General features: G+C 40.9%; 1 protein-coding gene across 3 annotated transcripts in view; it reads left to right on the top strand.

Moving 5' to 3' along the window:
- cntn4 (contactin 4) overlaps window positions 1-13878 on the top strand; it is a 175784-nt gene that overhangs the window by 66708 nt on the left and 95198 nt on the right. For all 3 annotated transcript variants that reach the window (XM_020483077.2, XM_020483076.2, XM_031824877.1), the window contains exon 5: window positions 1813-1908. In XM_020483077.2, the coding sequence (XP_020338666.1) occupies window positions 1813-1908 (96 nt within the window). The remainder of the gene's footprint in view (window positions 1-1812; window positions 1909-13878) is intronic.

The following is a 13878-nucleotide window of genomic DNA, read 5'->3' as shown; positions in this document are numbered from 1 at the left end:
TCAAGGTATTGGAGTGGCCATCACAAAGCCCTGACCTCAATCCTATAGAAAATTAGTGGGCAGAACTGAAAAAGCGTGTACGAGCAAGGAGGCCTACAAACCTGACTCAGTTACACCAGCTCTGTCAGGAGGATTGGGCCAAAATTCACCCAACTCATTGTGTGAAGCTTGTGGAAGGCTACCTGAAACATGTGACCCAAGTTAAACAATTTAAAGGCAATGCTACCAAATGCTAATTGAGTGTATGTAAACTTCTGACCCACTGGGAATGTGATGAAAGAAATTAAATCTGAAAGAAATAATTATCTTTACTATTATTCTGACATTTCACATTCTTAAAATAAAGTGGTGATCCTAACTGATCTAACACAGGAAATGTTTTCTTGAATTAGATGTCAGGAATTGTGAAAATTAAGTTTAAATGTATTTGGCGAAGGTGTATGTAATCTTCCGAAATCAACTGTATGTAAATGTGACATTTCAGTGTTTTATCTTAAATAAAAATAAATAAAAATATGTGTTTGCTTTGCAATGATGGGGTATTGTGTGTAGATTGATGAAGAAAAAATAACTATTTTATAAATTTTAGAATAAGGCTGTTGAGGAACAAAATGTGGAAAGCATGCAGCGTAAGTTGCATGGACTCACTCTGTGTGCGATAATGGTGTTTAACATGATTTTTGAATTTTTAAACTATTTTTATTGGTATTATTTTTATTGGACCATCAAAACATCCGGGCTGAAGCTAATGATGCAACTGTGTGTGACATTTTTCTCATATTGAGGCTTGGGATCCCTCAGTAAACACTCAGTCACAGGGGGATTTAGCCTGAGGCAGAGCTTAAGGCTGTTTACCACCCCCAAATGTGTATACGTACAGCACAAGGCAAGGCTCACAGGGATTTCCATCATGACTATTCATCTCCAGCTAAATATACACTACATTGCCAAAGGTTTGTGGACACCCCTTAAAATGAGTGGATTCAGATATTTCATCCACAACTGTTGCTGATGGGTAAATGAAATCGAGCCCACAGCCATGCAATCTCAATAGACAAACTTTGTCAGTAGAATGGCCTTTACTGAAGAGCTCAATGACTTTCAACATGACACAGTCATAGGATGCCACCTTTCCAGCAAGTCAGTTCATCAAATTTCTCTCCTGCTAGAGCTGAACGGTCAACTGTAAGTTCTGTTATTGTGAAGTGGAAACGTCTAGGAGCAGCAACTGCCCAGCCACGAAGTGGTAGGCCACACAAACTCACAGAATGGGACCGCTGAAGCTCGTAGCGCGTAAAAATCATCTGTCCTCGGTTACAACACTCACTGCCTCTAGCAGCAATGTCATCGCGATAACTGTTCATTGGGAGCTTCATCAAACACATTGGGTTTGGCGGATTCCAGAAGAAAGCTACCTGCCCCAATACATAGTGCTAACTGTAAAGTTTGATGGAGGAAGAATAATAGTCTGAGGCCTAGCCCGAACCATGAAAAACAGCCCCAGCCCATTGTTCCTCCTCCACCAAATGAGATGTCCAACGAGCAGGTGTACTTCTCACTACTTTCCTTTCTGACCAATGTTTACTTTTTTGAGTTAGATGTTAGATGTGCAGCACAGTTGCAGCACACCTGAGATTGTTCAATTTGACCCAAAGTTATTCTCTCTTTTCTTTTGATTTCTCAAATGTGCGTGTTCTGTTTTCTTGCTCTGCACAAACATGTTGCTTTTGTTTGTTTTGTCTTGCACACTATCAAAGATTTGTCGGGCCACAATCCAGCAGGGAGTATTACATAATGCCTATTATTTTTCAGACATGGAAAACTTCAAGACCCACAGAAGAAGCTCGGTGTCAGTTCGCGAGGGACAGGGGGTGGTGCTGCTGTGTGGTCCCCCATCTCACTCTGGAGGTAAGAAACCAACCACAGACTCTTTATAGTGATAACTGAGCCATACATTGTCACCTGCTTGTCAGGCTATAACACGTCTCTCTCTCTCCTGAACACATTGAAACTTTTCTAACAGCTTAAGATTTGTCCGAGGCTGAGGCATCAGAAATGGAGAGTGGAGTTTCCAGACAGACATCTCCTCTCTGCTGCTTTCAGCTCCTGGAGCTGCCTATCTTCCTCTTGCTCATGTTTCCTAAGACCGTCAGCAAGTGTTAGCTTGCCAAATTGCCCTCGGGAGACAAAGGTGTTTGTGTGCCACTAGCCTATAGCTGACCAACACCCTCTTTACCGGCATCTGTGGGGAGCCAAGGCCAAGTGATCTCCAACGGATCATTCCCGGTATCCAATAGATTGCGCAAACATTATCATCCTCTGCTAACCATGGGGTGTTAAGCCATTCTCCTCTGTCGAGAGTTTAGCTTCCTCTCCCTACCAGCCTTGGAGTCCTACCTCTCTTTCATAGGAGGGACTTTGTGTTGAGATTAATTTATATAACCACCTGTCAAGCCTCCTCGCACTTTCTGTACCTTCCATCGTCCTCTGTAGCTCAGTTGGTAGAGTATGGCCCTTCCAAATGTCAGGATAGTGGGTTTGATTCCTGGGAACATCCCTACATAAAATGTATGCATGCATATGAATCACTTTGGATTAAAGCGACTGCTAAATGGCATATAATATATTATTTTCCCATATCAGTTTGATTACTTTTATTCATTAAAAGAACAGCATGTGTTTTAACATCTTATTAATTGTGTTGACAGTGTTGCTCAATTAAAGCTAGAATCTGCAGTTGAAACAATAACAAAGCCCATCCCTGTCTCTGTTTTAGTAAAAAACTGAAGGATGGACATAGAGAAATGTAATCACTTTCAAAATCATAGACTGAGCTGATGCAAGGACTGGCCATCCATTATATCAAAATTATAGTTTTAACCATGTTTTTTGGCTATACAGTGTTTGTTTACATTTACGTTGTTTACAATCATTGGAGTAAAACAAGCTTATACAATATTTTGGGTTCTGATGGGTTATGACAGTTAAACTAAGCTCACGAGGCATTTGTAAGTTATATTCCTCAAGAATTAATGGGTATGTCATTCATTTATATCATTCATTTATAAGTCCAAAAATTGATTTTGCAACTGCAGATTCTAGCTTTAAAAGTGCTTCATATCCACAGAATGTTCAAATTACTACGGGTTGGTCTTAACCCATCAGAACTGAGAACTATCATTTTCAGTTTTGCTGAATATTCTTACATGATGAAATAGAATCATTAATTACTTTTCAAAAGCAAGTTGAATTTCTGTACATTTTCCATTGTGAAACATACTTGCTTATATTGTATTTTCTATTTTAGCTCACACTTCTGTTCATAAATTCTTAACAAGTTAAAAGAGCAAAAGGAATTGCTTTAGTTATCACCACTTGTTAGAAACTGAAAACTTCTCAGAAGTGAAGAGGATAAGCTTGTAGTCCCTATACTTGAAAAGGGTGTCTGGTGTCTGCATGTTCCTTATTCAGAAGATCTCTGCATGAGAGATGAATGGTGAAGGCTGAACTTTATACACAGTTTCAACCCACAGTAATATGCTGCGGCTGATGAAGAATGATCATTGTATTGCTATTGAATATAATTATTGAATATATACTGTATGTATATCAAATCAAATCAAATCAAATTTTATTTGTCACATACACATGGTTAGCAGATGTTAATGCGAGTGTAGTGAAATGCTTGTGCTTCTAGTTCCGACAATGCAGTAATAACCAACAAGTAATCTAGCTAACAATTCCAAAACTACTACCTTGTAGACACAAGTGTAAGGGGATAAAGAATATGTACATAAAGATATATGAATGAGTGATGGTACAGAGCGGCATAGGCAAGGTACAGTAGATGGTATTGAGTGCAGTATATACATATGTGATGAGTATGTAAACAAAGTGGCATAGTTAAAGTGGCTAGTGATACATGTATTACATAAAGATTCAGTAGATGATGACTAGTCCTTGACTAGTCTCTCAAAGCACTTCATAATGACGGAAGTGAGTGCTACAGGGCGGTAGTCGTTTAGCTCAGTGACCTTAGCTTTCTTGGGAACAGGAACAATGGTGGCCCTCTTGAAGCATGTGGGAACAACAGACTGGGATAGGGATTGATTGAATATGTCTGTAAACACACCAGCCAGCTGGTCTGCGCATGCTCTGAGGGCGCGGCTGGGGATGCCATCTGGGCCTGCAGCCTTGCGAGGGTGGACACGTTTAAATGTTTTCCTCACGTCCGCTGCAGTGAAGGAGAGTCCGCATGTTTTAGTTGCGGGCCGTGTCAGTGGCACTGTATTGTCCTCAAAGCGGGCAAAAAAGTTATTTAGTCTGCCTGGGAGGGAGCAAGACATCCTGGTCCGTGATGGGGCTGGTTTTCTTTTTGTAATCCATGTGACATACCTCTTGTGTCTGAGCCGTTGAATTGAGATTCTACTTTGTCTCTATACTGACGCTTAGCTTGTTTGATTGCCTTGCGGAGGGAATAGTTACACTGTTTGTATTCGGTCATGTTTCCGGTCACCTTGCCCTGATTAAAAGCAGTGGTTCGGGCTTTCAGTTTCACGCGAATGCTGCCATCAATCCACGGTTTCTGGTTTGGGAATGTTTTAATCGTTGCTATGGGAATGACATCTTCAACGCACACGTTCTAATGAACTCGCTCACCGAATCAGCGTATTCGTCAATGTTGTTGTCTGACGCAATATGAAACATATCCCAGTCCACGTGATGGAAGCAGTCTTGGAATGTGGAATCAGATTGGTCGGACCAGCGTTGAACAGACCTCAGCGCGGGAGCTTCTTGTTTTAGTTTCTGTCTGTAGGCAGGGATCAACAAAATGGAGTTGTGGTCAGCTTTTCCGAAAGGAGGGCGGGGCAGGGCCTTATATGCGTCGCGGAATTTAGAATAGCAGTGATCCAAGGTTTTTCCAGCCCTGGTTGCGCAATCGATATGCTGGGAGTCTTGTTTTCAGATTAGCCTTGTTAAAATCCCCAGCTACAATGAATGCAGCCTCCGGATAAATGGATTCCAGTTTGCAAAGAGTCAAATAAAGTTCGTTCAGAGCCATCGATGTGTCTGCTTGGGGGGGAATATATACGGCTGTGATTATAATCGAAGAGAATTCCCTTGGTAGATAATGCGGTCGACATTTGATTGTGAGGAATTCTAAATCAGGTGAACAGAAGGACTTGAGTACCTGTATGTTGTTATGATCACACCACGTCACGTTAACCATGAAGCATACGCCCCCGCCCCTCTTCTTACCAGAAAGATGTTTGTTTCTGTCTGCGCGATGCGTGGAGAAACCAGTTGGCTGCACCGACTCCGATAGCGTCTCTCCAGTGAGCCATGTTTCCGTGAAGCAAAGAACGTTACAGTCTCTGATGTCCCTCTGGAATGCTACCCTTGCTCGGATTTCATCAACCTTGTTGTCAAGAGACTGGACATTGGCGAGAAGAATGCTAGGGAGTGGTGCACGATGTGCCCGTCTCCGGAGTCTGACCAGAAGACCGCTCCGTTTCCCCCTTTTACGAAGTCGTTTTTTTGGGTTGCCGGCTAGGATCCATTCCGTTGTCCTGGGTGAAAGGCAGAACACAGGATCCGCTTCGCGAAAGTCATATTCTTGGTCGTACTGATGGTGAGTTGACGCTGCACTTATGTTCAGTAGTTCTTCTTTATATACACTACCGGTCAAAAGTTTTAGAACACCTACTCCTTCAAGGGTTTTTCATTATTCTTACTATTTTCTACATTGTAGAATAATAGTGAACATATCAAAACTGTGAAATAACACATATGGTAACCAAAATCATGTAGTAACCAAAAGAATTATTTTATATTTGAGATTCTTCAAATAGCCACCCTTTGCCTTGATGACAGCGCTGCACACTCTTGGCATTCTCTCAACCAGCTTAACCTGGAATGCTTTTCCAACAGTCTTGAAGGAGTTCTCACATATGCTGAGCACTTGTTGGCTGCTTTTCCTTCACTCTGTGGTCCGACTCATCCCAACCCTTCTTAATTTGGTTGAGGTCTAGGGATTGTGGAGGCAAGGTTATCATATGCAGCAATCCATCACTCAATCCATCCTTCTTGGTGAAATAGCCCTTGCACAGCCTGTAGGTGTGTTGGATCATTGTCCTGTTGAAAAACAATGATAGTCTCTATATGCCCAAACCAGAGGGATGGCGTATCGCTGCAGAATGCTGTGGTAGCCATGCTGGTTAAGTGTGCCTTGAATTCTATATAAATCAAATACAGTGTAACCAGCAAAGCACTCCCACAACACAACACCTCCTTCTCCATACGTTATGGTGGGAAATACACATGCGGAGATCATCCGTTCACCCACACAAGGCGGTAGGAACCAAAAATCTCACATTTTTCAAACCAAAAAGGACAAATTTACACCAGTCTAATGTCCATTGCAATTCGACCATGAAGGCCTGATTCACACAGTCTCCTCTTAGCAGTTGATGTTGAGATGTGTCTGTTACTTGAACTCTATGAAGCATTTATTTGGGCTGCAATTTCTGAGGCTGGTAACTCTAATGAACTTATCCTCTGCAGCAGAAGTAACTCTGGGTCTTCCTTTCCTGTGACGGTCCTCATGAGAGCCAGTTTCATCATAGTGCTTGATGGTTTTTGCAACTGCACTTGAAGAAACATTCAACCATCTTGACTTTTTCCACATTGACTGACCAACATGTCTTAAAGTAATGATGGACTGTTGTTTCTCTTTGCTTATTTGAGCTGTTCTTGCCATAATATGGACTTGGTCTTTTACCAAATAGGGCTATCTTCTACCCCCCTACAACTGATTGACTCAAACGCATTAAGAAAGAAATTCCATAAATTCACGTTTAACAAGGTACACCTGTTAATTGACTTCCTCATGAAGCTTGTTGAGAGAATGCCAAGAGTGTGCAAAGCTGTCAAGGCAAAGAGTGTCTACTTTGAAGAATCTCAATTATAAAATATATTTTCATTTGTTTAACACTTTTTTGGTTACTACATGATTCCATAAGTGTTATTTTATAGTTTTGATGTCTTCACTATTATTCTACAATGTAGAAAATAGCCCAAATAAAGAAAAACCCTTGAATGAGTAGGTGTGTCCAAACTTTTGACTGGTATTGTATATATATTGCATGAGGACATTTTGTACACGTTCAATATTTCTGAAATATCTGAACTGAATGTGCAGCCGAGATGGCAAAGCTTGAGTACCAAATGTTTTCTTGTTATTTGTGTATTTCAATATTTCTGAGAAACTGGTAGAAATCTAAACAATTCCCTTTCAGCCAGGAAAAATGTTTTTCAGTTCTGAGTTATGTCACTTTAGCATACGGGCGGCAGCTTTGTGTGAGGAAGAGCTTATCTCCTATAGCAAACAGTTTCCTCAAAGTCTCTAAGTCTCTTCGTCCTACAGCTCTTATAACTTCAGTAGGACGCTGTTGTAGCAATGAGTTACGATAACACATTCGAATGACGGTGCTTTTTCTCATGCTATGGTTATACGCATTAACTGTTACTTTAGGCACACATCTGGAAAAATAGGGTATCCACGTATTTCAAATCATATTTGTGCTATCATTTAGGCTGTCACCTCCTTTGCCTGTTGGCACATTCTGTCTTGTTTTGGCAGATGGATCAGATGGGATCGATCCCATCTCTTTCAGGAGTGATTAAATGCAACACCTGCTTTGCCTCGCTCACTCAAACCTCTCTCACAGATGTCATAAATTCACCTACTACCCCTGCAGGGTAGTACAGTAAGTGGAGGGATCGGTGATAAACAAGGGCTGTAGCAATTTGTAGTTTGTAGCCTGTTGGGATTGTTCCTAACAAAAGCTTGGCAGGCGCCATGGCCAATTACAATTTCAGATGTGCATATTTCATAGTTTGGTGCCAGTGCCTAAGCTAAAACAAAGGTGCAGAAAACTGCCTGGAAAAAGTTAGTATTCAACCCTTTCCCCCTACCTTCATCATAGTCCTCCATCTAGAAATAAAGGCATTGTGTCACGCCTGCTCCCGCTCTTCCTCCCCCTGGTGCTCGAGGGCGCCAGGATCCCCAGCTTTACGCACTCAAGCCACCATCAGTACGCACACCTGCCTTTCCCCCGTCACGCACATCAGCGATCATTAGACTCATGTGGAATCAATTACTTGTGTCATTACCTTCCCTATACCTGTCTGTTCCCAAGCTCTGTTTCCTGCTTCGGGATTAATTGTCTCATGTCCGTGTTACCCAGGTTCCGACGCTGTTCCTGTCTTGTTTCCTTGTCTGTTCCCGAATAATTGTCTGACTCCCCGTACCTGCTTCTCCTGCCCGGCGTCGGCCCTTAAACATTATTTATAGTATCCTGATCTACCCTCATATTTTCATTGTTGATAATTTCATATCTAATGTATTTAGTGGAGGGCTGGTCGCTGGCTCGAAGGCCCTGTTTGGGGATGACATCTCCACTTTAGTTTGTATTTTAATAAACCCATTACTTATTGTGTAAGAAAGGCAAGAACATTTCAATCACATCAGACATGTTAATACATATAACAAAGGCCACCTCGAGGCTGGTGACTCACTTCCGATGCATGGTACCGTGTCAGCCTGTCAATTAAGTGTTTCTCCTTGAGTTACATGTCTTCTTAGTAATGAGAAGTGGAACATCATTTTAATTCTCACAATGTTGTTTCAGAAAGAATGAAGAAAGGAGATATTTCTTCTCAAAGACCAAGGTTAATTTGAAATATTTTCCTATAGAATGTTACTCTACTTCCTGTTGGAGGAATTCTATTGATGGAATGTTTCTTCTTAGAAAGTAGGTTTCCATTTTTTGTTCCTACACGGTTTTCCACAGAAGTCCTTGAAGAGCAGATGAAATTCATTTCAAAGCTAGAGTCTGATAAGTCAAATGCTAAGAACAAAACAAAAGAGTATACCTCAGAGTGTATATCCCTGTACTGGCGCAATCGGTCATTGTGAGTATCTTCGTGGAGTCCTTCCCACTCAGCTGATGCGTTGTGTTTGAACAGAAGGAATACTTAAAAGTTGCGTTATGTTGCTGTCTTTCTAGTGTAATAATAATAGGAGATGCACCAATGGTCCTTGCAGTATATTTAACAGCTGACTACATGAATGTACATCAGAGTGAGTGTAGTAGCTCAGGAATAAACGAAATGGAGATTGTGGAAGGCCTCCATATTATACAGTCAGGTCCAAAATTATTGGCACCCTTGATAAAGATAAGCCAGAAATATTGTAGCAAATAAATATTACAAATACTGAGCTATATTCTAGTCCAAAAATGTTTTTTAATGATATTCTTTCTATCGCCGCATATGTGCATGGCCAAAGAGCTCTATTTTCGTGTCATCCAACAAATCTAAGAACGAAAGAAAGATGCATATGCAGAAAGTAATCTCATACCTAATGTAAAATATGGTGGTGGATCTTTGATTTTATGGTGCTATTTTGCCCTTGCTAAGGGCGACGGCATCATGAACTTTACCCAGTACCAGGATGTTTGCCTCTGCCAAGAGGCTGAAACTTGGCCACAAATGGCTCTTCCAGAAGGACAATAACCCCAAGCACACATCAAATTCAGCAAATACATTGTTAATTGAACCCAGAATCTACATTTTAGTTTCCAGACTTGAACCCCATTAAAAAAACTGTGCTTTGAATTGAAGAGAGCAGTCCATAAGCACAGATGATGGAGATCAAGGATCTGGAAGGATTCTGTATGGAGGAATGGTCTAAGAACACATAAAACCTTTTAGAAAACGGCTCAGTGACATTGTCCTCACAAGATGAGGTATTGAAAGGTATTGAAAAAAAAGATTACTTGTTAAATAAAATCTCTTTCACTGAGCAATTGTATTAGTATAAAATAATATAATGTTCCCATTCATTTGAGCATGCAATAGTATTTTTATTATTTATTTTATAGTCTTCTTTGCACATCTTTGTAAAGGGTGCCAATAATTCTGGACCTGACCGCATACAGTATGTACCCAAGCCATGAGTGCATACTGTAGTGACGCCTCACAAGTGTGATGTGATGGGTCGGGGAAGCATTTACACCGTAAGTCACTCGTTTGACACGATGAGGGGTGTCTCTCTTAGCATGTCTTCAAGATGGTGACAGCCTATGACAAGCGATACTGACAACAATCTGCCATATTGCCACACTAGATCTCATGAAGCCAGTAGCTCAATCAAATCCTGCATGTGGGTGGTGCAGTATTCATATTCATTACCCTATGTAGGTGGGCAAGGCCATGGGTTCCAGCCTTGAGTACCAGTGTATCCCCAGGGCTCCACTGGGCCTCTGCCTGAGTGGCTGTCAGGGGGCCCACAATGTATAACAGACAGCTGTCTACAAGCTCCCTGTGCAGCAGAGTGCATGCATAGTGAGCTCAAATATGCAGATTGAGCTGTATGATCTACTGGCAAGGGAGCGTGTGTGTGTGCGTGCCTGTGCGTGTGCGACTGAGTTAGAGAGAGCGAGAGAAAGAAAGAAAGAGACAGAGATAGATTTCCTTCTATTCTATTCCTAGCTAGGGACACAGGGTTGTGAGTTCACATTGCCTTACACCCGATGGGTTAGCAGCAAATATCAGCAGAATGTTTACTAAAAGGCATTTACAGGTCATCTGTGACTCCGTATTTCAGAAGGGGTATGCTGTCAGGGTTTATGTATAATCTGATTAGTGGATGACACATTTTATAATCTCCATAAATAAACTCCTGAGTTGATAACTCAAAAATATTGTATTGAGAGACATTTTTACACTCTGGCTACTGCCAGAGGAAGAATCCACACAGAGTGTAATTTGCCGAACCCATTTGCAACAGCACGCATGGCACATCTTCCTACCATATTAAAGACACACACACACACACAAGTGAGATGCATGTGTTTCCTAAGGGGATATACTGTGATAGTGTTATTGACCCGTTTCCCATATTAGTATCAAGTACAAGGTAGAGGCTTTCATATAGACATATCTACACTAGTAGACATGTTAAAATAATTATACTCCATTACGGTACAGAGACAGTGTTCACTCTCTTGATAAAAACAACTTTGCAGTTAACTTAGTAATATTCTTGGAAAATCATACTCAAACCCTGTGATTTATTTGAATGTAGTTATTAGTCATATAGAGAGCTAACAATTCATGGAAATGGGGGATATAAAGTGTATTGAAAGCAGGTGCTTCCACACCGGTGTTGTTCCGGAGTTATTTAAGCAATTAACATCCCATCATGTTTAGGATTAGGTATAAATATGCTGGGAAGGCCATTATTTTGACCATTGTTTTGGCTACAAGGGGCCACTGAATGGTTTGAGAAGCATGAAAACGATGTAAACCATATGCCACGGCCGTCTCAGTCACCACATCTGAATACTTTGGGAGATTCTGGAGCGAGACATGATCCAGCGTTTTCCACCACCATCAACAGAACACCAAATTATGGAAATTCTCATGGAAGAATGGCATTCACATTCTTCCAATAGTGTTCCAGACACCTGTAGAATCTATGTCCCAACACCCTATTAAGACACTTTATGTCGTTGTTCCATTTATTTTGGCAGTTACCTGTAGTTTATGGGCATGTACCCATAGCAGGATCAGTGTACATACAGTAGGCAACTGTAGGAACACAAACATGCAATCTCGAGGGAAACTTGAATGACGTTTAAGCTTCTCAGAGTATGGAGTAAATAACATTGAGTTGTTGTTGTTGTCGTTATATTTAATGTGTGTGTGTGGTGTGAGGGGAGTGTAATTGCAGGTGCCTTTCCTGCTATGCTATCTAGTTGGCTGTGTGTAAGTACTTCGTTCCTTTCTGCTGGACACCAGCCACACGTCCTCTCCCCAGGCTCCCGTGCCAGAGTACATAAACACAAATCCCTCAATGCCAGTGGGAATTTCATTCCTCGAGGAATACACTGCATGTCAGCTGCTCTGCAAGGAGAAAATAACAATCCTGGAAAACAACACTCTGTTGTCCTGTTCTGTGCTCAACAGCAAGCTTGGGTAGCAGAGCACCATCTTGGACTGGAATACAGTGTTGTTGCTAACCATTACGATGACAACACTCCAGCTTTCAGTGTTGCAAGGAATTAAAGCTGCAATATGTAACTTTTTGGGGCGAGCTGACCAAATGAACATAGAAATACGAGTTATAGATACGTCATTCCTATTAAAAGCAAGTTTAAGAAGCGGTATATCTGTTCTATGTGTGTGATTTCTATGCTTCCCATGATTACGTTTTGCTTTATGTTTTACTTTCAGTTTTGTACACCAGCTTCAAACAGCTGAAAATACAATATTTTTGCTTATGAAAAATATATTTCACATTGGTCACAAACTGAAATTAGGCAAACTATTAGAATTTGAGCAACCAGGAAATGGCGGAGCGATTTCTGCAAATTGCACCTTTAAACTCAACTGCATTGTGTTGTGTTCCTTCTCATATTCAATACTTTGGGCTTTTGTATGTTAAATTCTCAACATCTTTTATTCAAACGTATAGCAATATTGCCTAAGTGAAATTGCAGCTGCTTGTTTGCTTTTAATATTGCTTGCAGTAATGGTCACACTCTTTGATAAGCTAAGAGATTGATGTAGAGTTGGCTGTCTGGCTGTGTGGTTATGGTACAATTTAATCAATAGATGGATGTTTCCTTTACTCCCAGGAAAGATTGCATTGATATACTGTCTTCTTTCTCAAATGTGCTTTGAACACAAATCCCTTTCATTTACAGTATATTGATTGACCTCAGGTGTATATGATAAAAGGATATGGTGCCGCCATTAAAAATGTTTTTTTTTCTGTCGTGCCTTGACCTGCAGTAATATCGGTCTGTCATGGCATATAAACCATTGTGGAGGCACCGTCTGAATTCAGGTTGACGTTTATTGTCATGAATCTTGCTCTGGAGGCCAACACACTATCACAGCTTATTGTGAAATAGACACCAATTACTTATTTGAAATTCATGACAGACATACAAAATAGTGCAACATTACACGATTTTCATCACAACACATTTTGCGTGTCTTCTTCCCTCAATACGTATTTGTGTACGTTACATAAATTCCAATTTGTTTGGGTTGCTAGACATTCACGTTATATGCCCACCCATCCATCCTCCCCAACCAACATCCCTCCTATCGTTTCTGCCTTAAGTAACGTACTGTCTTTATCTGTGATTTGAAATTCACTGTATACTGTTGGATTCGGGATAAACTCTGAACATCTGAACTCTGATCAGAATATTAGATAAATGATAGATCAGAAGCATAGAATATGAGGAGTGAAAGAGACTGGGTTTTATGTTGGAAGTTAAATGATTTTCTGTAGAAAGACAGATGGCTTTGAAATGTGTTGGGTGGATGAGAGGATTAATATAGGGGAGCGGATGGACATATATGGATTAGGCGAAGGAGGGGTTGAGGTCAGGAGGTCAGGTCAGATCCCCTGAAGGGAGTAATAAGGGTTTATTACCCTATTACCCTCTTCCTGTGGAACCATAAGATGTAAGGATTGGAGAGAAGGAGGAGTGTCTAAAGTGGGGTATATATACTTGTGATGGTGAGAATGATTTTTTTTATCTGAGTACAGCTGTGTCGACCCTTTGGGAAGAATTAAACTTGGTTAAGCTTCTCTAGTGTCCGCTAGTGTCCGTGAGTTATTTACTCTGAAAAATAAGAGCCTAACAACACCAAATTGTGTACTGCACACAAAAATATTAACTTATTCGTGTGACTGGCTCGAATTTCCAATAAGCAATTTGTTTCTATTTGTGGAGGCAGAATTGACTGCTAGATGGGCCAGCTGTGAAGTCATAAATGGCTATATCATAA

Source organism: Oncorhynchus kisutch, linkage group LG5, assembly GCF_002021735.2.
Source record: "Oncorhynchus kisutch isolate 150728-3 linkage group LG5, Okis_V2, whole genome shotgun sequence".
In the NCBI taxonomy this organism is placed as follows: domain Eukaryota; kingdom Metazoa; phylum Chordata; class Actinopteri; order Salmoniformes; family Salmonidae; genus Oncorhynchus; species Oncorhynchus kisutch.
This window is presented reverse-complemented; position numbering and strand designations above follow the sequence as displayed.